The sequence below is a fragment of the Calonectris borealis genome, chromosome 4, assembly GCF_964195595.1.
Source record: "Calonectris borealis chromosome 4, bCalBor7.hap1.2, whole genome shotgun sequence".
Lineage (NCBI taxonomy): Eukaryota > Metazoa > Chordata > Aves > Procellariiformes > Procellariidae > Calonectris > Calonectris borealis.
The window spans coordinates 67582171-67607125 of NC_134315.1; the positions used below are offsets into that span (position 1 = coordinate 67582171).

A 24955-nucleotide genomic window follows, 5' to 3' on the forward strand; every position below is an offset into this window, starting at 1 on the left:
GCCGTAGGAACATTAGTGGCAGGAGAAAGGAGGCAGCAGGACTGTACAATTTGGAGCAGGCCAGACCATCCTAGTGGCAGCCAGCTGCCGTGGAGCCATAACCATAGACTGTGACCTCAGTTGAGTGATAACAGGTGAATTAGGATTTTAATCGAGATCCTTTAAATGGGTTGGAAACGTATATGGGGTGCGTTGTGATAAGAATCAAGGAAGTGGAAAGTTCAACCCTTTCAATTTTAAATCGCCGTGTCATGAAGAACGCTGTCCTTTGGGGAGGAAGTGTCTGGTGTTAAAATAGTGTGAGGATATACCAGTTAGTATTGTCAACTGCCACTGATTTCTACTGTTGTTTTAATATAATATTTATGTGGTTTTTGTTAAAAATGCACACATGTATTTCTTGTTTTAGGAATGTTCCTAATTACTCTTTTGGCAGTTTGACATGCTTCTATATGTGTTGGACGCAACATCATTTACATTGTCTCTGGATTACTTTTCAAACACAGATCCCAAAGCCAAAGATCCTTACTCCAGTATTCAAGTACTATAGCATCAGTGATTTACATTTTGCAAAAGTGTGGCATCAGCTGACGGGTTGAACTTACATTCTGTAAACTTGCACCTCGATCGGTAAACTACAGACAGCAATTTAGAAGCTTCTTAGGTTTATAGCTTGCTCTAGTTCCCTGTTTATTTCACTTGGGTAGTAGGCTTTCTCATAAAGAACCTAAAAGGCTGTCTTGAACATCTGTTTTAATCTAGATTAAATAACGAAAGAGAATGCAATTTCATGCATATCTGAAGTTGTCTGTCCTCATGTAAAAGACAGTTGTTTCTTCTAACTTTGTGCTGAAGTTTTAAAGCTGCTCCAACCCATGTTCCTGGGCAACAGTTTTGACTTCTACCATTTTTTTTTCCCCCTCCTTGAAGTGCTCATAGGATAGCAATCAGATATTACAGGTATGACGCTTTCCCCTGGAGAAAGGAAAGTCATTAGCGTATAAATATGAAATTGTTGCTGGCTCTGAAAACATCCAGAAATTTATTCTTGTAACCCTAGCGCAGAGTTATATGATCTGTATGGCTGCAGGTACACCAATGCTATTTAGAAACTGCTTTTAAGTATGGCTATTACATGTAAAAACTTTTCTGATATACCTTTGTATCTCTTGTATTTAAACAACCCTGTGCAGAGGTGCTTTTCCTTCCCTGCAGAAAGTTTTCTAGACAGATACTACTTGGAAAGTAAGAGTTAAGTTTTACTTTTTTTAATTATGGCTTTTTTTTGAAAACACAGATTTCAATTTTTAATTATTTTCAAGTCTTACGTTAAGTCTTCTGGACGCTCCTTGGCCCTGCATTTTGAACCTAGACATAACTAGTTAGTACTGCTAGAAAATTCTTACAGGAGCCCTGATTAAAGGATTTTGATAAAGTAGTTAAGATACTAGTTATGTTAATTCTTTCCTTGGCCTGTGATTTTTGCTTCTTAGCATTATGGAGTTGGGAAATCAGCATAAGAGCATTACCATTCATCTAAAAACTGGAGTCGGATTTTTTCTATTTGCTTTTAAAGAGATTCCAGGGTTAATTTCCTGAACTGTTTGCAAAGCTACAGAATATTTTGATTTATTTTGGTTGGTTTATTTTATATTTATTGCCAAATGGCATGTTCATGAAATGGAAAATCATACAACGTAATGTCTCTGGAAGTTCTCTTGGCATACTCAATCTAAATTACTTTAAACAACTCTATCTGATGCCATTTTCAAAAAGAACTGAATAATTACTAAACTGAATTCCAACAACATACACAGGTTTGCTGGAAAGAAGAGTAGATAAAGCATATGTTTACATGACTTGCACAATAAATGGTTTCCCTGTACAGTTTGCAAATAGTGATTATAATTTCATGTTAATAAGATGCAGGAAAATATGCTGAAGGAATAGTGCTTTGGTGCTTTTGTCACAGTTTCATCAAACTGATTTTGTCAGCACTGGAGCATAACCCTTGCCACATCAGTTTGAGTGCTCATTAGGCAGCCGATTTGTCTGAATCCTCATTAAATTGATTAACTCATTTACTTATGGATGATGACATGTTATGTGGTACAGAAATGGTGGTTAGAGACTAGAATCAAGACTCACGTTGAGTTGTTTAGTATTCAATGTTCATTTATTTCTGCAATAAATTGCCGCATTCAAGTACTATAGCATCAGTGATTTACATTTTGCAAAAGCGTGGCATCAGCTGACGGGTTGAACTTACATTCTGTAAACTTGCACCTCGATCGGTAAACTACAGACAGCAATTTAGAAGCTTCTTAGGTTTATAGCTTGCTCTAGTTCCCTGTTTATTTCACTTGGGTAGTAGGCTTTCTCATAAAGAACCTAAAAGGCTGTCTTGAACATCTGTTTTAATCTAGATTAAATAACGAAAGGGGAACAAGTAGAAAACCTCTTTAGTTATACAGTCAGAAGAGGGAGATGTTATTAAGAGAGGATACTTAAAGCAGTTTTCTGAAAGATAGCTTTCAGAAAAATGATCAAAATGAAAAAAAGAAATCAGTTGATGATTTAGATCAAATTCTATGTATGCACATAGTCTAGAAATTTGTATTTTTCAAAATTTGTTATGTTGATATGCTTCTAGTATTTTAAGGTGCTTCCTGGAAGTGCTGACTGTGTGCAAGTCATGCTGAAATATGAATTTTTGATGCCAACTGCAATTTTGGTCTTCATATGTGAAACTAGAAAAGAAAGTTTAAGCATGCAGGTTTTAGCAAATAATCAATATTTTTGGTCTAATTCAGTGACCCTGCGATGAGTGGATGGCAAGCATATTAACTCGTTTATGTATGTTTGAGTCAAGATTAAATGTAGCTTGAGATAGCTCAAAAAGTAGTTGAGTACTTTGAACTTTATGAAGATGAAGAAGCCTGAATTCTTGAGTGGTCAAATTATTTCTTTCAGTAAGAATAGAATTTGCTTATTCCAAGGCTGAATGCATCACAAACATAGACAAAGTAGTGTGAAGATGTCCTGTGCTTTGAAGAAGCAGAATGCTTTTTGTATTACTAGGGTGCAGTACAATCCTAGTCATGGACTGTGGCAGTATTTACAAACACAGGCCAGAGATCATCTTCTCTAAATGCAGAACCAGAAGCAACAGATAGCTACTTCTTGCCGAAGTACAAGAAAACAATAAACAAGACGTTTTCGAAGACCAAAGAAGAAATTTTCAGCATGAAACCAGCAGCTATCTATGTCAGCAAACTGTTCAAGCTTTTAGAGGCATGGCATTAAAGGAGTGCTTTAAGACAGTTTCTAGAGAAGATGCACAGCAGAGCTTCAGATATTAATGAGTGGCTTCTTTTTAACATTTAGAGAAATGGAAGAAACTGGAGAGGTGCATGACTGAAAACCAAACTAATCATACGCAGAGGATGGTCTGACCGGAGTCAAGATTTTACTAAACCAAAGTTTTAGAAGCATTCCTTTCAGTGATAGTACTGGCTTAAGCAGTCCTCAGGTGCCGTCGTATCACCTGGTTCCTCCCCCTTCCCCAGGTGTTCCTGGGAAAGTGTTTTGAGTGGTTGTTTTGAGTGGGGAAGTGAGTCAGACAAAAACCTTTCTCATCATCTCCTTCACCCTTTCATTTTTTTCGTTCTCCCCACCCTAGGTTACTTTCTATCTGAATCACTTATCCGACTCCAGCTTACTGCATGACCTCAAACACAGTACCGTTAGAACAGAGGGTTTGGGGTAGCAGTAGAAAGTGACGGGGGATGGATGAGATGAGGTGCAACGTGAGCTGGGCAGCCACCTGCAAAAATGCTTGTGAAACTGCAGGCTGAATGGAAGAGAGCAGGAGAGAGGAAATAGTGTTTGAATGGCTTGGGAAATAAGACAAGCTTTTAATGGGCAAGAGAGTTGGAAAAAAGGTAGGCCACTGAGGGAAATGTAAAAGTGATTTTACATCTTTTTATAAGTTAATTAAAGCTGTGTGTTTGTGCTTTGCTTTGCTTTAATGTAAAAGATAGTCATTACTTCATTTTTTAAATCATTAGTGTGTATATATATACTGTAACACTAACTATTGCAAGTTTTTATGGTAATAAAAACGACTGTCTCCCTAGTTCAGTCTTCTTTGAATAAAGGTAGGAACTTTGATGTTCTCAGGCTTCTTAGAAGGTTAACACTGAGTTTCCATAGAATTGAGATGAGACAAAGCATGGGAAAATACCTTTTTACTGTAATAGTTGCACGCTATTTGTGGTTTTATTTGTTTATCCTGATACGCAATTTTATTGAGAAGCTAGTCAAACTAGTCTTGTTTCCTTGAGATAATGACCAAAGTGCAAGCGAAAACTTTTCCAGGGGGATACGAAAACAGCAGAGAAAATCTTGCTCCCCTTCTGTGAAAGGGATTACTGTCACTGAATTAAATAGAGCTAGAATTTCACCCACCCTTTTATTTTTTTGGAAGAAACAACTCCAAACATGTCTCATTTGGGAACTTTTTTTTATTAAATGGGTTTTTTTTTAAAAAAAATTTCATTTATTTTAGTTTGCTAAGATATGCCTGTATTTGGAATGATGAGGAAAGTTCACAAAAAGAAGTTCTGGGACTCTTATTTCAATTAGTGTTTCTGTAGAATCCTTTTAGGATCATAGAATATTTGCAAAGTGCCAGTGGAACACAGTTAATATTCAAACAGGAAATTGGTGATCAGAGTTAAATTACTGGGCTCTAAATTTTTCTACATCCACCTATTTTCCCTCTTCACTTGCTCTGACAGTTATAGACCGCTTCTCTAATGGGGCTTGCATTTGAAGATAAGCCTGCATGTAAACAAATTAACTTTTCTTAAATGGAGAGCTATTTCATCTGCAATAATGTACCAATTCATAAACTATCAGAAGCATATTTAAAAAAAAAAAGATAAATGACCCATTGTATAACACTTACTATTAGGCAGACTAGATGTCCCTGTGTTCTGGGAGATAAGGCTCTTGTATTATTACACCCTAATAAAATGAGTTAATGTTTTAGTATCAGAGATAAAAGGACAGTTGGATATATTTAATAACCAAACTGAGAAACACTTAATTTTAGTTGTCTGTAGCAATATAACACAAATTCCCCTGTAAAACAAATTGCACTTTTGGAATATACTTTAATGTGCATTCGACAAAGGAGAAAATGAGGTGATTGAAGTTCAATTTGTAGCATGTTATTAACCATTTCCGCTTGACTAGATGCGTAAAAGGATAATGGATGAGGGTTTTATTATTGCCTTTCTGCTAAAATGAAGTGGTGTAAAAGATAAGGTGATGAGATTAATGAACATAAGGAAAAGGCGTAATCAATCAAACTCCAACAGGGAGATGAGATGACAGTACTTAAGATTTGCAAGGATACATGTTTTAAAAAGTGAATTTTATCAATACTGACATTTTGTTTGGGTGGAATGCTGAGAAGCAGATATTTGCCAATTTTAGTTATTTTTTGGTAGGTTCTTTATGCTACTGTATATTTGAAGCTTCAACAATTAAGATAATAAATTAAAGTCAATAAGTCTATTTTTTTGTTTAAAATCCACATTTTAAAAAAACTGTGTAATTATTAAATGAGGACAAACAAATACAACTTTTGTGAAGCAGGAACAATGTTTTGTTGATCAGTTTATTAGTTCTTCACTGGTGGAACCCTCTTAGACGTGTCTGGATGAGTTACTTTTAGTCTTTGTGCTACTGCCTCAAGTTTTGCTTCCTAGTCATTTAAGTAGCTAGTTTTCATGTACTCGAGGAAAAGTCAGGAGTGCTTTCCTTGCCCTGTATAAGTGCCCAGCCATTAAACTCCCCAAGGTTTCAACTTCCAACTCCTTGAGTAGTAAATATAAAGCTGCAGAAGTTTCTAGCTATAAATGTGTTCCTCCTTGTAAGGTGTGATAGTTTTATATTTCAGATCTCAAATGCAGTACTTCTTTCCTCTGACGCATATCTTAAAATGATTAACCTACTTGAATATCTAGGTTGCTAACATGTTATGGAAAGAATTGATTACAGGTATTTTTGATTTTCACTGATGCCAGATCTAAAATTGTTAAAATTACTTGCAAGTACTCCAGCTGCAGTTACTCATAGAGAAAACTCTCTCTAACCTAGAGATAGGTCTTCCATCTTAAACTACACCTTTTTTTTACAAAGGAACATTGAGTTACAAACTAAATCACTTAAGAACTGAAACTGCCTCTGCAAAATCAATTTTTCTTATGCCTTCATGTTCTTGCTCTTTTTAAAAAACATATACCTTTTTCAAAATGCGGAGCTGACTGGGAAGGGAGCTGCTACCCAGTTAGGGTTTTTTCCCTCTTAAAAGATTCAAGAAAGGCTCCCACATCATTCCTTCAAATGCGGTTAATTTACTTGATAAGAGTTGCCTGTGAAAGTGCTGCCTTAAGTTAGTTTGTAAATGAAATGTACACGAGCAGGATAAATTGCTGTATTTTCTCAAGGAACTGTTAGTTCTTGGCAGCACTTTGGGCAGGATGGATAGGATATTGCTATGAGGTTAGGTTTGTCTAAAAAAGCGGTTTAAAATGCTTTTTTCCCTTTTGATTTCAGCATTTATGAAACGCTGTTACATATTGGCTGGAACCCGGTGCTTTGTGAATACTCCCACATTAGACTTGACTTTTTCTGGCTCTTAGGAAAACTTCCAGTTGTGCAGAACAGCATCATGGATTTGTAAGATAAATGCATAACACAGCCCAGATTACAGTTCTTCACAAGAGCTGATATTTTCACATAGACTTACTGCCCTCTCTCCTCCTGTCATCTGCAGAATTCTTTGATAGGCTATTTTTTATTGGGCCCTCAGGAGTAGCAAGTTTTAGATTTAATACCCCAGGGGGAATGGCAAGGCAAATCATGTTGTTGGATCAATTGTTCAGCTATCCCCAGACTGCTGTCTGTGTATCTGTTACACTTGAATCACATTTCCAAGCCTTTCTTATCAATCATTTGGACTAGAAATGCAGTTTAATTTTCTATTGCATTTTTAAACTGAAATTAGGGTTATGTTCTTGTTCTGTTACCCTAGAATCCTGGATGTGGTTGTAGACCTTGTATTAGCTATGTCCATGGCTTGCTTAACCTTGGAAAAGGGTCTGTACTTGTAGGAATGCTTTAAAGCTGAATTTAAATCACTTTATTTTACCATCTACTAAGATGAAAACCAGCAGTTACTGTATAAAACCTCTTCTACACATTGCTTTTTGTTCTTTACAAACACGTGACAAGTTTTAATTGGTCAAATTATTTCTATGGGTGATCTTAGAAGAAGAGATTCATAGAATCATAGAGTAGTTTGGGTTGGAAGGGACCTTTAAAGGTCACCTAGTCCAACCCCCTTGCAATGAGCAGGGACTTCTTCAGCTAGATCAGGTTGCTCAGAGCCCTGTCCAACCTGACCTTGAATGTTTCCAGGGATGGGGCATCTACCACCTCTCTGGGCAACCGGTGCCAGTGTTTCACCACCCTCATTGTAAAAAATGTCTTCCTTATATCTAGTCTAAATCTACCCTCTTTTAGTTTAAAACCATTCCCCCTTGTCCTGTTGCAACAGGGCCTGCTAACAAGTTTGTCCCCCCATCTTTCTTATAAGCCCCCTTTAAGTACTGAAAGGCTGCAATAAGGTCTCTCTGAAGCCTTCTCTTCTCCAGGCTGAATAACCCAAACTCTCTCAGCCTTTCTTCATAGGAGAGGCGTTCCATCCCTCTGATCATTTTTGTGGCCCTCCTCTGGACCCGCTCCAACAGGTCCATATCTTTCTTGCGCTGAGGGCTCCAGAGCTGGACGCAGGACTCCAGGTGGGGTCTCACCAGAGCAGAGTAGAGGGCCAGAATCACCTCCCTCGACCTGCTGGCCACGCTGCTTTTGATGCAGCCCAGGACACGGTTGGCCTTCTGGGCTGCGAGCGCACATTGCTGGCTCATGTCCAGCTTTTCATCCACCAGTACCCCCAAGTCCTTCTCAGCAGGGCTGCTCTCAATCCCTTCATTCCCCAGCCTGTATTGATACCAGGGGGTTGCCCCGACCCAGGTGCAGGACCCTGCACTTGGCCTTGTTGGACCTCATGAGGTTCACATGGGCCCACTTCTTGAGCTTGTCCAGGTCCCTCTGGATGGCATCCCGCCCCTCAGGCGTGTCGACCACATCACTCAGGCTTGGCGTCATCTGCAAACTTGCTGGGGGTGCACTTGATCCCACTATGTCATTGATGAAGATATTAAACAGTACCAGTCCCACTACGGACCCCTGCGGGACACCACTCGTCCCTCCGTCTGGACATTGAGCCGTTGACCACTACCCTCTGGATGCATCCATCCAACCAATTCCTCACCTACCGGACAGTCCACCCATCAAATCCATACATCTCCAATTTAGAGAGAAGGAGATTGTGGGGGACTATGTCAAAGGCCGTACAGAGGTCCAGATAGACGACATCGGTAGCCCTTCCCATGTCCACTGATGGAGTCACTCCATCATAGAAGGCCACTAGGTTGGTCAGGCAGGACTTGCCCTTGGTGAAGCCATGCTGGCTGTCTCAAATCACCTCCCTGTCCTCCATGTGCCTTAACATAGCTTCCAGGAGGATCTGTTCCATGATCTTCCCAGGCACAGAGGTGAGACTGACTGGCCTGTAGCTCCCTGGGTCTTCCTTTTTTCCCTTTTTAAAAATGGGGGTTGTTTCCCCTTTTCCAGTCAGTGGGAACTTCACTGGACTGCCACGACTTCTCAAATAGTGGCAGTGGATAGTGGCTAGTGGATGGATAGTGGCTTAGCAACTTCATCCGCCAGTTCCCTCAGGACCCGCAGGTGGATCTCATCAGGTCCCATGGACTTGTGCACCTTCAGGTTCCTTAGGTGGTCTCAAACCTGATCTTCTCCTACAGTGGGCGGCTCTTCATTCTCCCAGTCCCCACCTTCGCCTTCTGCGGCTTGGGCGGTGAGGCTCAAGCACTTGCCAGTGAAGACCGAGGCAAAAAAAGTCATTGAGTACCTCAGCCTTCTCCGTATCCCAGGTAACCAGGTCTCCCGTTTCCTTCTGGAGAGGGTCCACATTTTCCCTAGTCTTCCTTTTATCCCTGACATACCTATAGAAGCTTTTCTTGTTGCCCTTGAAGTCCCTGGCCAGATGTAATTCTATCAGGGCTTTAGCTTTCCTAGCCTGATCCCTGGCTGCTCAGACAATGTCTTTATTCCTCCCAGGCTACCTGTCCTTGCTTCCACCCTCTGTAGGCTTCCTTTTTGTGTTTGAGATTTTCCCTCGCAGTCACAGGCCATAGCAAAACCTTTGTCACTGACTGATTATAGTCAGTTCCTTTACCTGAGAAATTAATCTGCTTTTACAGGAATATAAGATAAATGTAAGAATACAGATACAAAATATAAGGTATACTCATGTGGGTCTTCATTAAAAAAAGTGCACGTAGGGGATGTGCCCTTGGATAACTAAGAAGAATTTCTCTATGTTTTTGTCATACCTGTATTCTGCTTTGGTTTACAATAAATGAACTAGCAGTGAGTGGAGAAGCGCTTGAGCAGTGGAGGGTTTATTAGCAGCCCTCTGCTATCTTCTGTCCCAACTTCTGAGAGCAGGAGGGAAAATTTCTATAGCATTAAGTCCTATACAGTCCTGAGCTCTGGGGCAGCCACCAGGCATCCCAAATAAGGCAAATGTATGTAATTACACAGCAGCCACTGCAGCTGCTCCAGTTTACTCAAAGGGGATTTGGTTCCTGCAAGAGTCTAGAGTCTGTGCAGCACAAAGGTGGCATTAAGCCATTTTTACATTCCCATCCCTTTGCAAGCAGCACCTTCTGTGCCATATCTTTCATAAAACATAAGACAAAATCTTTTAATGTAAACTGCTGGATTGGCAGCTCTGGAGTCTGACTTTTCCCTTTGCCTACAAGAGGCACATCTGTTCTTCTATGTATGGGCTTGGTTCCCATTAATGAGCTGATCAGATGCAGTCTTTCATGATGACTGGTACTCTAGCTTCCTGCCAGATGTGTGGGGGTGTTTTTTGTTTTTGTTTTGTTTCTGATGAAGGGATATGAAGGTCAGCTTACAGGTCATCAATTAAAAAAATCCTTCTTTTTGGCATTGAAACTTATTTTTTCATTGCCCATTTGATTTCTTCTCCTCACCCATCTTCTGCAAGATCACATGAAAATGGCAGACGCTGGACAACTGCCAGTATTGCAGGTGCATTAGTTCCCTTTTTTCTTGGTTGTAGTTGCTGCTTCCACTTGCACGTGGCTGGATAGACCTTTGCTGGATACATAGAGAAGCAGCCCGTGGGAGAAGTCACGTCCTGGAAGTGGTGAAATAGGCAGGTGCAGGGCACAGCAGTGGGAAATCTAATGTGACTATTCTGATTTGCTGCTCAAAACAGGAATTTGAAGAGACAGTTACAGCAAACATGAACCTTATTTTTCTAAAAAAACCTTACTAGCTAAATACCTTTAAAAGACAGCAAAACGAAGATAGCTTCTACATTGTTTTCTGTGCTCTGCTTTTGCAGAGCAAAATATATATACATGCTCCTGTATATTACCTTTCACCATATCTAGTTATACTGCTGTGGATATGAACTGCTGTGAGTCAGTAGTCTGGCAATTGTCCTAGTTTTCAGACTCTATACTTCTTAGAGATCAACCAATGTAGTCTGATAAAGATTATCTCCAAGGCTTGTCTGCACTAGGAATTTTAGAAAAGAAGAGGGACCAACCAGAACTTTAAACATGGTAATACTGTCTTGTCATAAAAAAAGAATCTCTGGCTGATTTCTTTTCTGACTTTCTCAGGTACTTCCATCTTTTAAACAAGAGAAAGCTTTTAGGGCTTGTTTTGAAATCCCTTAAATAGTTTAGAGAGGTTTTTTATTGCAATAGTGTTACAACATCATGGCATAGATTTGAGCCACTAGTAGAAATCAGGTGAGCAAAGCACAACAGCACAATCTCTTCAAAATTGGAAAGGGACAAAATCCTCTGCTAAGTGTTGTAATTTTAATTGTTACAAGTTTGTCAAATATTAGAAGATGCTTCTGATATGCAAGCAAAAAAAAAAAAAAATTTTCTTAGAATTATGAAAAGAGGGACCTGTCCAAAGAGACTTAGATCTGATGGTGTAGGAGAGAATAAGAAGACAGTAATTCCCACAAATCGGTTTTGATTGTACGAAAAACAGGCTGACTGAAAATCAAACTGATCTCAGCATGAGTGATTAATCATAGATGATGAGGCCGCATCCCTGCCACTTGCTTTCTCTAATTTTGCTTCAGTTGTCTTATACAAGGAACAAAAAGAATTGATACCCTTCGTTGTGTAAAATCTTTCCAGGAAGAAACCTGATCTTGAGACCCTTCAAAGGTATCCTGTACTGGAGAGTTCAGATGCAGGATGGTTAAAAACAGTCGTTGCTAGTATTCTTCAAGAGTATTTTTAACTCACTTATTTCATAGACACACACCTGGGTATCTTCCTCATAAACTGCAGCTGAATGAGTCCTATATTGTCTTACTTCTGTTAGGAAGCTTTCTATATGATTATGTTTTAAGTACATTGGCAAAATTTGGATCATGGTCATACTTATCACCTCAAAAACATACATCTGTTTTTTGCTTAATGGTAATACCCAGCGCTAGGGAGTATACTAAAAACCTTTGACGTTAAGTTTTCAATGAGTTTTTGTTTTATAACCTCATTTCCAATAATAAAACATTTCCATAATGATCACTTTCAGATGATCACAATCTGAATTTGTATTTCCTTTTTTTAACTCACAAGGAGACAGGAAGACAAATTAAATGATCAGTTTTCACAAGGGCAAAATTTGGAACATTTAAAGGTTCCCGTTCTTTGTCCTTTAGTTTTCTGTATTAATAAACTTGAAAGTGAGCTAAGTAACGAGGTAGCAACATTTGTACTGATACAAAGTTATGTGGTTAGCACCAAAATAAGAGAGTTACGAGGGATTTTTTTGAGAGGTCTAGACACCTGCTCCTCAGTTGCGTAGGTAAAACAATGGCAAATGGAGTTTCCCCACCTAATTTTCCAAAATTCTGTCTCATATAGGGTAGCTAGCATGGAATTCATTACTACAGAGGCTTAATATTAATAATGCTTTATTTCAGCATTTTTGATCCAAATTCCACAACTTAATGTAATAAGCTTCTTCGACAGCTTCTACACAGTGAGAAATCGTTTCACTGAATTTTGCTCAGTGACGCTTAAACTCTCTTCTTGAGCTTTTGTGGGTAATGTTATTTTTTTCAATGTATGCAAAATGAAATCAACAAAACTAGCTTTTTTAGTATTTACACTGTTTACATGTCCATTTAACTGACGGAATTCATTGACACATGAAATCATGAAGTTGTATAATTTAATGCAGTTCAAAGGGGTTATGGAATCTGTCAATTTGTGTGGACTTCAAGACTAGCCAAAATTGTACTTATTAATTAAAATGGATTAAAAGCACTCTCCAAATTTTAAAACTTATGAACTAATGAAGGAAAAAATGAGAAAATACTCTATTTACCCACTGTGCATAACTATATGTTATGCTTTTATGCAGTCTCTCCTATTTTAATATAGGTGTGACCGTACATGTGTATGTGTACCAAGGCGCTTTCATAAGAGTATCTTCAATCTTAGCTAATTTAAGCAAAGATTATAAGCAAATCTAGATCCATACAGACGCACTCACGTGAGGCATAAACAGAATGATTCATACTTCGATGTGGAAGGCACAATGCACATCTCAGAGGTTCCTTTATACCATTTATGCTTATGACTATTCTGAGTTATTTCTGTATGATTAGAAGATATCTTAGTTACGATATGTTGTCTGTATCTTTTTACTTACTAGGTATACAAGGTCTGTGTAGGTATTAACATCAATGCTATAGCAAATAGCATAAATAGGTAACCCTGATAGAATAAAAATTGTCGCCATTCTCCTTCTTTATGTGTACGGATTATAAACACTGCCATAAATAAATAGAAATTGGAGTAACGAACTTCCAGGTTCTTTTTTCTTGATGACCTTCATGTGATCTAAAAGTGATGTTTTGTGTGGTGATTTTTTTTGCCACACTTTTGCAAAATCGCATTGCAATTGTATTATGAATAAAGCAAAAATTATTGAGGCAAGTGAAAAGAGGATGATTGGCTAGAGAGCTGCCTGTCTAAAATATCACATAAAAAAAACCCGCCCTGTCATGAATTTCTGTTTTCTTATATATATTTTTGCTGCTTGCAGGTGTTGCATTGACATTTCTAGAGTGCATGGTTTGTGAGCTGGGTTGGTAGCCACACTGCTTTTTTAGTGTGCCTGAGATATGTTGTGGGAGATTGCTTTAGAAAGGCTGCCCTTGGTAGTCTCAGTAATAAATTATTGCTAATTCTTACTTTGCAGCATTTTGCATCTCAGGAATTGATAGTTATAGTTTGCATGCATGTTTATTGGAAACACACTGAGTCTATCAATTTGTTTCACACCTGCCGGCAAACAACTGGTTGATCACTGTTTACCTAGCTTTTTCTTGAGTTAGCGATAGAACCTGAGGGTGGATACAGAAGCTGAAATAACCAGTGTTTCAGAAGGTGTGAGCCGAATCATTTATAAATTGTTAATTTCTGATGGTAAACTGTCCCAGATGATGTAAACAGCTGGATGAGCCTTTTGTATCTACCTCTTGATGAGCACATCCTACTAACTCTTAAATCAGAATGTAACAGGCTCACTAAATCAAGACATCAGTCAAATCCTACGAGAATCTGTGAATTCTTACAATTCTGGCTCATTTTTATCATAAATAGGCCTGCTGTCTTATCTTCCAAAGAAAGGCACAACTTTACATCCTTAACCTTGCAGGGCTTGGACAGCCACCCAAACCTATATTCATTTTCTTGAACTTCTGCTTTCTAGGCTGCATAATTTGACTTACATACCTATCTTTAGCAGTCAGATCTTCTTGTTCTTTGGGTTGATTAAATGTTGTCTGCCAGTGGTAATGAACTCCTGCTCCCTAAGAGTCAGCAGGATTAATCAAAAGGGGAAAAAAATTGTTTGCGAAATACTGGATGCAGTAGAAAAGAGTAAGATAGTTGGTACTAAGTTTGCTAACATAGTTCGCAGTTTTATTAGTCCATGGGAGGTGTTTAGAACCTCATAGTCAAATCAGAAAAGTTCTGAATACAGGTTCCCATGATAATTTTTTTTCCAAGTTAGATCTTGATAGTCAGGGAGAAGGTTATCTGTCGTTAGTAGAAGGCCACTTCCAGAAAATCTGCATTGTGTGCTTTTTTCACTTTGAAATATAGCTTTAGTGTCAGGATAAAGAGAGAAAATATAGTTGTGCGTTCCTCTATTTTAATCCTCTGGGAAGTATTTTTCATGTCATCACACGTGTACTGGTCTCTGGTCTGTGACAGTTAGACTTTATTCATTTCCAAACAGATGATGTTTTTATTTGTATATCGCGTACATAGAAATTATTCAAAACTGAATAGATCTAGAAACAAAACTAAGTCCTAACTAAAGATCAAATTATTTAGAGGTCCAGAGGCCTTAAGGTATATAGGCGAGTATAAATAGTATACTGTGAAATAGGAATTTCAGTTTGTGTTAAATCTGTCTGTCCCCAGCAGCTTCAGATAAAATAATTTTATCCTTCTAGAGCACATCAATTTGCTAGTCGGTGGTTCATGTATCAAAGAGCATTCTGTGAAAATATCAATATCATTGGTTAATATAAATGAAATTAATTTTTAAAGCTGGGCTAAAGGTTGACATCTGAAAAATTGCATTACTTTGCAGAAGAGAAATTTCTGTCTTCCAGTGAAATTTCAGGTCATAAGGGCAAGTAATTTTCACAATCTTCAATGGGAACCAGTGAAATATGAACTTCATTGTCACCTAGCCCCAAAGCGATAAGATAAAATGAGCTGATACATCATTTGCTGTGGTTTTATCATCTCCTCCAGTAATTGGAAGAGAAAACATAAGAGTCCTTTACCACCCCCCTCCCCAATCCCTTCACCACCCACACCCAGGCATAAGCCATTTTGCTCTGATCGATACAAAGGTCACAGAGTATTTATTTATTTATTTAAATTTTTTATGCTGGGTAAAACTGTCTAGTGGAACATTAAAGTAATGAATATGTTTAATTGAGTTTGTCACCCATGAAAATGCTGAACAAGATTGTATAGCAGACTGTGTGTGCTCATAGGAGGGACTGGATGGACTACTACTGTTTGCCTGTGGATTTCAGTGGCCGATTGTGTAAACATCTGAGATTTAATATGAACATCTTATTTGTTGTTCTCTAGAGAAATCCAAAATAAACTAATAAGCACTGTGATTTATTTAAGAGCATTTGGATATTTAAAATTATTAATAATCTGATCTAATTCCCTATTAGTTTGGTTGTACTTGGACGTATTTAAACAAAGAGCAGAGTAAGACCCTTCCACCATGAATCCTGCGGCCAGGAACTAAATAGTACCTGGACAATAGGATCTGAGGATCCTCAGTTGCAAGGTTGAGATTGCGGTGGAGATCCAGGTTCTCATGAACTGAGAGTCAGGTTTTGTAACCTCTAAGTGCTGTAGTTTTGCCTTCCTGAACAAAAATCACCCCAAATGACAGAGAATGCTGCTAGAAGAATGTATTTATGGATTTTATCTCTCAACTGCCATCAAATTTAAATGCATATTAAATGCTTTTTTTATTTATTTGGTGTTTTGGTTTGTGTTTTTTTTTGGGTCTGGTACATCGTAACTTTTTTCAGAAATATACAAATGTGCATCAGCTTTTTAAATAAGCTATTTAGTTTTTATTTTACTCATGGCAGTTAAATTGGCTGGCACGTTAAAGTAATACAATTATTCAATTACTGTTTCAGTTCTATAACCCATTTGCAGACTTAATTACTTCTAGTCTATTCACATTTTCAAGATCAATAGTACTTTTCTCTAAAATAAAATAAAATATACGACAGCTGATTGGTTTGCTTAAAAGGTAAAGCAAAATGTTCATTTAGTCTTCAGTAAAACATTACTTTTCTACTTCGGGAGGCAGCAGTAGTGATGGTATCTTTTAACTATTCCATGTAATCTTTTACGAGAGACATTGTTTATGATCAACATTCAAGGAGGGTTTTGAAGAAAAGGTAGGGTGGGACATTTGTTTTCAAAACTGTAAAATGACAGAATAGCTTCCAAGGGAGCCTTTTAGTGTTGGGGAATTAGCTGATACACAACTATGAATCATGAGGAGAGGACTTCTTTATGTATAACCTTCATTCGTGATCAGCACTATGCTACCTGATTTTTCATGCAACTCTGATTTCAGAATCTCCTCGAAGTGGCAATTGAAGCTGGCTGTTCTTTACCTTACTAGTTTCTTGGGGAGTTTCTTCCAGCCGTGCGGTGTCAGGGCCTGCGGCATGAGTAGATACTGATTACAGGTTTAGACCTTCATTTCTATTACTTGAAGTAAAGAAGGGACTTCATGCAAGGGTGAAAGTAATTTTGTATTTTTAGTAGTGTTGTCATGCCGTCTGTTCATCTGGTGTTGCCAAAGTCTAATCACAGAGCAGTTTGTCTAATGAGATTTTTGGAACCGTAGAACTTTACAATTGGCTCATTTGTTTATTTTAAGTATTTTTAAATGAGATGGTAAACTGTATAAATTTCCTTCTGTAAGGTGCAGTATCTTTTGAAATAAATGAAACGTGCAGTAGATTAAACTTCAATCAACTGAAATTCTATAAATACTTTTTCATGTGGGGAAGGTGATACTATTTGTGCAGATTAAATTAGACTGTACCTCCTCATTAATCTTTGCTCCAGAAGTTGTTCCAAAACTGATGGTGACAAAAGACAAAAATAAATGAGTCGTTTTTAAACTCAACATATTGTGCAATAGTATGAAGAAGATAATTGTTCTTAAATTCTTAAGTAGAATTCTGTGTTGTGTGGCTTACGGATGAAAAGAGGCAAATGCGAAAATAGTTTTTGAAAGTTATAATTCTGATAATATCAGAAGTAATAACACTGATTAAAAAAAATTGAAAAAAATATCCCTTTGCCAGATAAAAACGCTGAATTTAATTTGAAGTGAGTAAATTTCTACAACTAAGAGGTTCTGTTAATAAAATCAGATACTTGACAGGGAATAAAATGTTGAGTTGGATTTTCATGAGGAATACTTAGTAATACACATGAAAAAAACGTGTTTGTCTTCTGGACCTTTCATCTACTATAGGTGGTGTGATGAGCGCGGAGCAGTGGTAATGATGCAGTTTCCATAGCAACTGGTTCATTGGCGGGCTAGACCTCTGTCTAGGGTGCTGTCAGTGTGCCTGGAGTTTCAGAGAACAGAGTGTCCCAAAGAAGGTCTGCTTCCACCTAATCCAGTTTTAATTGAACTCCAGAGACTTTGAAGTGAAGCTGCAGACCAGGCAGACGCTATTCCAACTTGAAATGAAGGCCTTGCTCGGCTAGGCCTCAGCTGCTTCTCACTCCTGATAACTTCTGATAATGAGTGGTTAAAAGCATTGTTTACAGCGGTGACTGGTAGTGTTTCTGCAGTGCAGTTCCAGTTTCTGCTGTAAATCCTGTTATACTGAATTCAATAACTTTATCATGGCTGTACAAGGTGCACAATGTAAACCACCTCTGCTATTTTCAAGTCGGTGCTTTTCCTTCCAATTTTGAAGAAGCTGCACGCAGCAAGCTTTTGGCCATGTGCAGGGTTTCCACTGTCAGAAAAAACGCTTGCTTCGCAGGGTAGAAGTAATACTTCATTATTTAACTTGCTGATTTTACTCACAGTATCCATGTGAGAAGTGTTTGAATTTGCAATGCACAGATTGATAGTGACAAGCAGGCTGTTGTGTTTTAATTGTTTCTACAGAAAAGCGGAGGTCATCACATTCCTGTCTGTCTCAAAAAATAACCATTGAAATTATAAGCTCCCATTTCAAGATTGTAAGATGGGTGCATACTAGCACAAGCACTGCAACTTTGTCTCCTTTGTTACCTCTTTTGATGTTGTGCTCTTTAAAGAATATTTGTATGCATGTGACAAAAGCCAGCTGCGGTGGTTCTGAATAGCACCATCGAATCATACAGATCTGCCAGTAAGTGTGGATGGGTTGTGGATGTGGTATGGAGAGTGTCAGTGTGGCCCAAGACTCTTAGTTCCCCAGTTGCAGAAATGGTTAGCAACCATTGACAATCTCTGGTCCTTTCACTGCATTTCTAGAATTCTGTATCAGAATAATTATTCATTTTTTCCTTCTCTTTCTGTGTGTGTGGGGGTGTTGGGAGAGAAGTTGTCTGTGGCACTTGTGTTGAGGGGAGGATGAGGGATTAGGTAAAAAGAAAGAAGGTGTGGGATATGGTTTGCTTTGTACATTCTGATCATCTGTGCTATCTGCTTTTGGTTTGCCAGTCTTGTTTGCTTTTAATTCACAAAAGTGGTACAGTATTTTATACTGTATTGTGTAGTGCTTTTATAATGGTGCTTCTGCTCTCTGTGCTTCAAAAATGCAGGTTATTTGTGAATATATGCTACATGTGAGGCAAAATCCTCCTTTGTTAAAAATCTATAAACAAACGATTGGGTTCATCAACAGTCTTTGTTATGTTAAAGGCTTAAATTTCACTTTTTCTTTTTTATGCACAGTATATTGCTCAAGTGAAATTCTAGTAAGAGTGATGTTAACGAGGATTATATCTGAATCTCCTTTTCTGTGATGGATTTCTGTTAAGTGCTTTTGTGTTTGCAAAAATTGACAAATCTCAGATTTTCCTTCAGTTAAGTGTTGTTAATCTGAGGCAGAGAAGTGTCCAATCTCGCTGTCCCTTAACACTTACATAATTAAGCTTTGAAATGAAAAGGAAAAAGTGAAGCAACAAAGAAACAAAGTGGCTGTGGACTGAAAATGGGATTAGTTTGAATTGTGAAGGCAGACTAAGCATCTGTGTCTGTCAGATGGGATGACAGGAATTGTAACAAGTTACTTTGACAACCGCTTACTCCATAGAGAGATTATGCTGAGTTCATTTGCAGGTTTGTGTTTAACCTTAGCTGACAAAATGATACTTAACCTCTTATACAGCCAACCTTTATAGTTCCAGAATTAATGAATGTTGCCTTAACGCTAAAAGTAAGGAACATTTTTTTCTTTAAGACATTTTTTCTTGCTTATTTTTTACAGGCCTGTTATTACAACATTAAACTGAGTGCAGATACATCTAATGGCACTAGTAATACATTTCAGAATATGTTTTTATGCTTTGCTGAAGTGCCAAACATTTCATAATGTTTCTGAAACTCTGTTGGTTATGGAAAATAGGCAGTTGTCTTTAAAGGAAAAAATACAAGCAAATTTTTAAAATCCTTGACACGAGTAGTTGAATTTAGGACTCAAAAAAAACCATTATAGGTTCATAGCATGATTTGAAGTTTGAGCATATTTTAATTTTGCTGCAGGTTTTGCATGTGATTGGTAGAATCCATGTTTGTGGGTCAGCTTCTTTATTACAAGATATTACCTGTACTGACAACATATTTAAACATTCTCTCTCTGTCTCTTTTTGCTAGATTCTGGCATATACAGAAGGACTCCATGGAAAATGGCTCTTTTCAGAGATTCGATCTATCTTTTCCCGACGTTATCTTTTGCAAAATACAGCACTGGAGATATTCATGGCAAATAGAGGTACTGTGAGTTTAGAGGAATGGCAAGTGTTGATTTGGGGACACGTGCATTCTGTTTGGCAGTTTAGTCACGTCTTTTTGGTATGGATTTGTGTAGATAGCAGAAGGGCTTGGATTAAGCGTCACAATATTTAAGTTAGTATATTTTTGTAATTTGGTTTCTCCTTTTCATTTTTTTTTTTTAATGAGGAATTATGATCAAACATGATAACTGGGAATTAGCAATGCCTCACTTTCATTTATATCCACATGTTTATTTGGCATTCTCTGGAAACTTGCTTAAGGCATACCTACTTTTGATCTGTTATGCATGAAGGGGTTTTTTTTTTCCCTTTGGAGGGTTAATAGTTGTTAGTTGAACACAACAAGAACAACATAATGAAAGAACTTCACTACCAGATTAGATCAGTGACTGGTATACCTTCATGCTTTATTTCTAGTAATAATTTCTTTCAGTTAGACACTAGTGCAGCTCTAAGAAATAAATGTGGATTGTTTATGAACCTTTTTTTCACCCTCCCCTTTCTTCAGTTCCTTTTTCAGACACACATATCTGAAGGGCATATTGTCCAACAGAATATTAATTATGTGCATAAACACTTTCCTATTTTGGAGCCTATGGTTGTACTCTGTGAAGTCATAAATGTCCACTGGTGATGCCATAATTAGATGATTATTTAGATTTTTAGGTTGCTATTTTGTAAGTGTCATTGAATGTTTCAAAAAAAAAAAAAGATAAAATTTTGACAAATATATCTTGAAAATATCTAGAAAGTAAAGTAGTAAATGTGTGATCCAATTAATATATAATCTTTTTTTTTAATCAGTTCTAGACAGTCGATCTGTGCATATAGGTTTAACTTGTATTCAGAAAGGAAAATAAATGTAGACCTTGTAAGATTTGTAACAGTGACAACTTCAGCTGAAATTCCTGTTAGTGGTAAATAAAAGCAGTTCTGGAAGTTATAAAAAAATATATCTGTAGTAACCTGAAGGAAACATGTCTAATCTTTTACCTGTTCAACACCTAAGTTTAGGGTTAAATTTTATTGGGCCAGAAAGCCTAAAAAAAAATCATGCAGTATTTCAACTCTTGTGTTCACAGTGGGTGTCATGTTTAACTTTCCTGACCAAGCAACGGTAAAGAAAGTGGTTAACTGTCTACCTCGGGTCGGTATTGGTACTATCTTTGGACTACCCCAGACCAGGTATTTTACAATTTGGGTTAATTTTATCTTGTCAGTTCTAAGAGTTCTTTTTTCATCAGCCCAGCCTACATGGTTTGAAGCATTTACACCTACTGGTTTACAAAACATGCACGTCCTCAGCCTATCACTTCTGCATGCTATTTGCAATGTGTTTGCATAATAAAAACTTTTGGATTTGAGATTTTTTTGTGATTTCTGTCTGTTATAGGGAAGATAGCTTCTTTTTTGGCAGTGAGACTCAATCACTTACCCTACTTAAGGAAAATAGGTTTCTTTATGCTTGCCAACTCACTGAAATTTAAGACTGGTTTAAGACTGTTTGTAGGACTGATTAGCTTTTATGGCAGTGTTCAATTATATTAGCTTGACTGTAACATCCTTGAATCCTCTGTAGTATTTAAACGTAGATGAAGATGATTGTTCCTCATCAGAAGGATATCGTAGTGATGTGTAGAACAATATAAGCTGAACAGCATGTGGAGGATTGATACGGTATGCTTGTCTTTTAGCTCTGGAGGACATTGTTCAAATTTTACATAGTGAGAAATTAGTATTACAATGTCAGGCTGTGTGTTTGGATCCTAAAACTGAAGAATATGGTTCAGTTTGCTACATCTTTTTTAGCAGAAGATTAGGGCTTGATTACCACATATGCTCTGGATGAAACACGGCAGCACAGTTTAAGATTCACTGAGGCTGATGGAAATAAAAGTTTTTGAGGTATCTCCCATCTCTAGTTAGATTGGTTACCTCTTGTATTTTAATGAATTATAAACTATTTTTAAGTAGATTAATTTCTAAATGTTTAGAAGAAACAGCAACCCTTGAGTATCTTGGTTGTTGTTACTTTAAATTTTTTTTTTTTTCAAAATTTCTGTGCACAGAAATGGCATTAAAATAGTTGGGGATGTTTTCTGTTGTGTTTTGTAGTTTACCTTTTTTTTTTTTATCAAGTCCAGAAAAAATTCTCTTGAATTGCAATTATAGCCACTCTGTAAGAACTTAAGGATTTCTGTTTACAGAAGAAAATTATGTATGAAAGTTTTTAAATATACATGAAAATATAGACACATTTGTTCAAAATTTCATATCAATTTATACTGATAAATTTGTTTACAATGTAATTAATGCAGTTTATTAAAATAAAAAAAATTCAGTTACTGGAACTGTTTTCTTTAATTGTTTACCAATACCTGTAAAGATTTGTTAACTAAAACTATATTTAGGGGTTTTTTTTTCCCCCTAAATGATGTGGTTCTGGTATTTACAGATGGTTTTATTATGAACAAGAGAGTCTTGGGAATTTTATAATAAGCTCTTCTCTGCTTGATTTATCACTCCAAGGAATGACTCTATAGTCTTCTTTCACAAACATCAGGAAATCTGGCATCAAATTCTAAAAGTTTAATTGAGTTATTTATGACTAACTTCCCAACACTGCCCAGAATTTAAATCTCAAGAGGATGGACTTCATAATGAAGTTCTATCATCTTATCATTGTTTTCCTTTGTTCTTGAGGGATTTAAAAACCTCTCCTAAAAGATGACTTTATTCTTATGTGAAATTCTAAAAGTCATGTAATTTTCTTACTTAATGATCTGCCATCTCTCTAAATCTCTAGTAACATATTTCTGTAATACATCAAGCCTTCATGGAGCAGCTGAATTTGCACAGCTGTAAAGGTTTCTGTGTGAAAGCTTTCAAATCTTGACATATCCAGCTGTCAGATGTTTTAAGTCTTTTGTTCTGATCAGATTATAAAACTTTAAAAATGAACTTAAAGTATCCAAAATAGCAATTTGATCTCCAGAGAAATCTAGCATAGAACTAGTAAAAAGAATATGTACAACTGCCACTAAAATTCAGATAGGTAAAAAGGAAGACCCACCAGGTTTTCTCATTATTTTTTCCGATATTTTTGGTTCTTTTCAGACGCATTTCTTTGGCTAGTCCACGACAGATTTTCAAAGCTTCCAATATGACCCAGCGATGGCAACACCGAGAAATTTCCAACTTTGAATACCTGATGTTTCTAAACACTATAGCAGGTAACACAAATTACTATAATGACTCAGAAAAGGAGTTAATGGTGGCACAGTCTCAACAGACATGGGACACTACTAGATTTTGCCCTTTTAATAAATAACTTTTTCTATGTACAATTTTCTCCTGAAGAACAACTTCACAAAATCCTTCTAAATGTACTTTATTCTTAATTATGTTTATGTAAGAATAAAGAGACATGCAATTCATAATGCTGTACTGAACTGCACTTAAATTATATCTCTAAAGTCAGAATATCTTGACTGTTGTGGGAGGACAGGATCTACATAGACTGTCTACTATGTAGGAGAGTCAGAAATATTAACTTCTTTATTCCTTAGTTTTCTAAGTTTTAATATTCATAAGTCCTATCCTCCCTAAATGCTGATGCAACCGCTGATGCAACAAGTTGTGTGTAAGCCTGGAACCCTCTGGGAAGTCTCAGCTGGGGAGCAGGATATTCCTGGAGTCAATAAATACCACTGTTAAAGATATATGGTTGGTCTCAGAAAAGAGTGTAGTGCCTGGATCACCAGCGCTGCTGTGCCAGGACACCATTCATCCATTCCCAAATCCTAATTCATACCCCTGTACAGTTATCCTAACCCCTCATTCCGTAAATGCTAAGCTGTAATTCATTAACCCATCTTACCCCATTAGCTTCTAACCAACTTGACTTCAGTTTAGTAAATGGAGGCTAATTGTTAGGTCTCATGACCTCTCTTTTCTTTTCCAACATATTTTGTTCTCAGAGCAACTTACAAAATTTCTCAATTTTCAGCTCTTTTCTATGGTATTGACAGTGTTGAAAGGTCCGTTAATTCCCTTTCAGACTTGGCTCTCGCTAGCACGATTGATATAACAAATGCCTCTGCTCGCACTAATTACATTTTGTACAAACGGTCAGTTTTGCTAGTTTCTGTAATCAGTCATTAAGTCAGAGGTGCCAGGATGCTGGCAGATTTTATAAAAGTAGGGGTAGATGTGCTTGCCTCCTTACTGCCAAAGTGGAATGAGGCAAGATCGTGAGACTGTTTTCTGTGGCTCTAGTGAATGATCCTTTTCAGCTTTAATACGTTATTGAAATAATAAAGTGAATTCTTATGCATTTGGTATTTGAGGTTAAAAGGAACAAAAAGATAACATTATGGAAAAAGGGAAAGTTTAGTTGCCCATGATGGGGAGTTAAAAGATTGTTGTGATGGCTATCAATTTGAAACAAATAAAGATAGATATCACAGTGTCATGTAAGTAGCCTTAATCCTGAATAAGAGATAATGTGCGACATAACCAGCTGATTAGGGAAGGAAAAGATCGGACTACACCATTTAAATATTCTGCAAACCAAGATGGAAAAATACTGAACGGTGTAAGAAAACTGGAAAAAGAAGAACTTAGGTGGAGTTTTAAAAAATGTTTTCTGACAACCTGATAGATTGGGTTGTGAAATAATATTCTTGGGGAAGAAGTAAAAACCTGTCCTTTGAGACTTTTAAGACTAGGCTAGACAAAATCTGAGAACATGCTGATTGGAGGTGATGTGAATGAATGAGCTTCTGCAACAATATAATAAAAAGAGACAGGATCCATGTAAAAATTATGCATTTTAAAATTATAAACCAGGGTATGTGATGTATGTGTATGTATGGTATACGATTATGTAATTGAATATTTTATTTTTATTGGAAGAAGGATATTATTTCCATCTTACAGATGCATGAAGTTGCACGTGTGAACTTGAAACCAGAACAGATTTTCTGTACTTGTAAATGTTGGCATATCCATAGATGGTCAATGGTCAAGGAAGAATTTCCCTCAAAGTGAATTCTCTAGATGAAATGGTTAATACTTGCATCAATTTCTCAATCTAAAATCCTGAGATG

At 37.1% G+C, this 24955-nt stretch overlaps 1 protein-coding gene across 2 annotated transcripts in view; it reads left to right on the top strand.

Moving 5' to 3' along the window:
- LRBA (LPS responsive beige-like anchor protein) overlaps positions 1-24955 on the top strand; it is a 420317-nt gene that overhangs the window by 260195 nt on the left and 135167 nt on the right. For both annotated transcript variants that reach the window (XM_075149993.1, XM_075149994.1), the window contains 3 exons: positions 19705-19822; positions 20927-21029; positions 22962-23077. In XM_075149993.1, coding sequence (XP_075006094.1) covers positions 19705-19822; positions 20927-21029; positions 22962-23077 — 337 coding nt within the window. The remainder of the gene's footprint in view (positions 1-19704; positions 19823-20926; positions 21030-22961; positions 23078-24955) is intronic.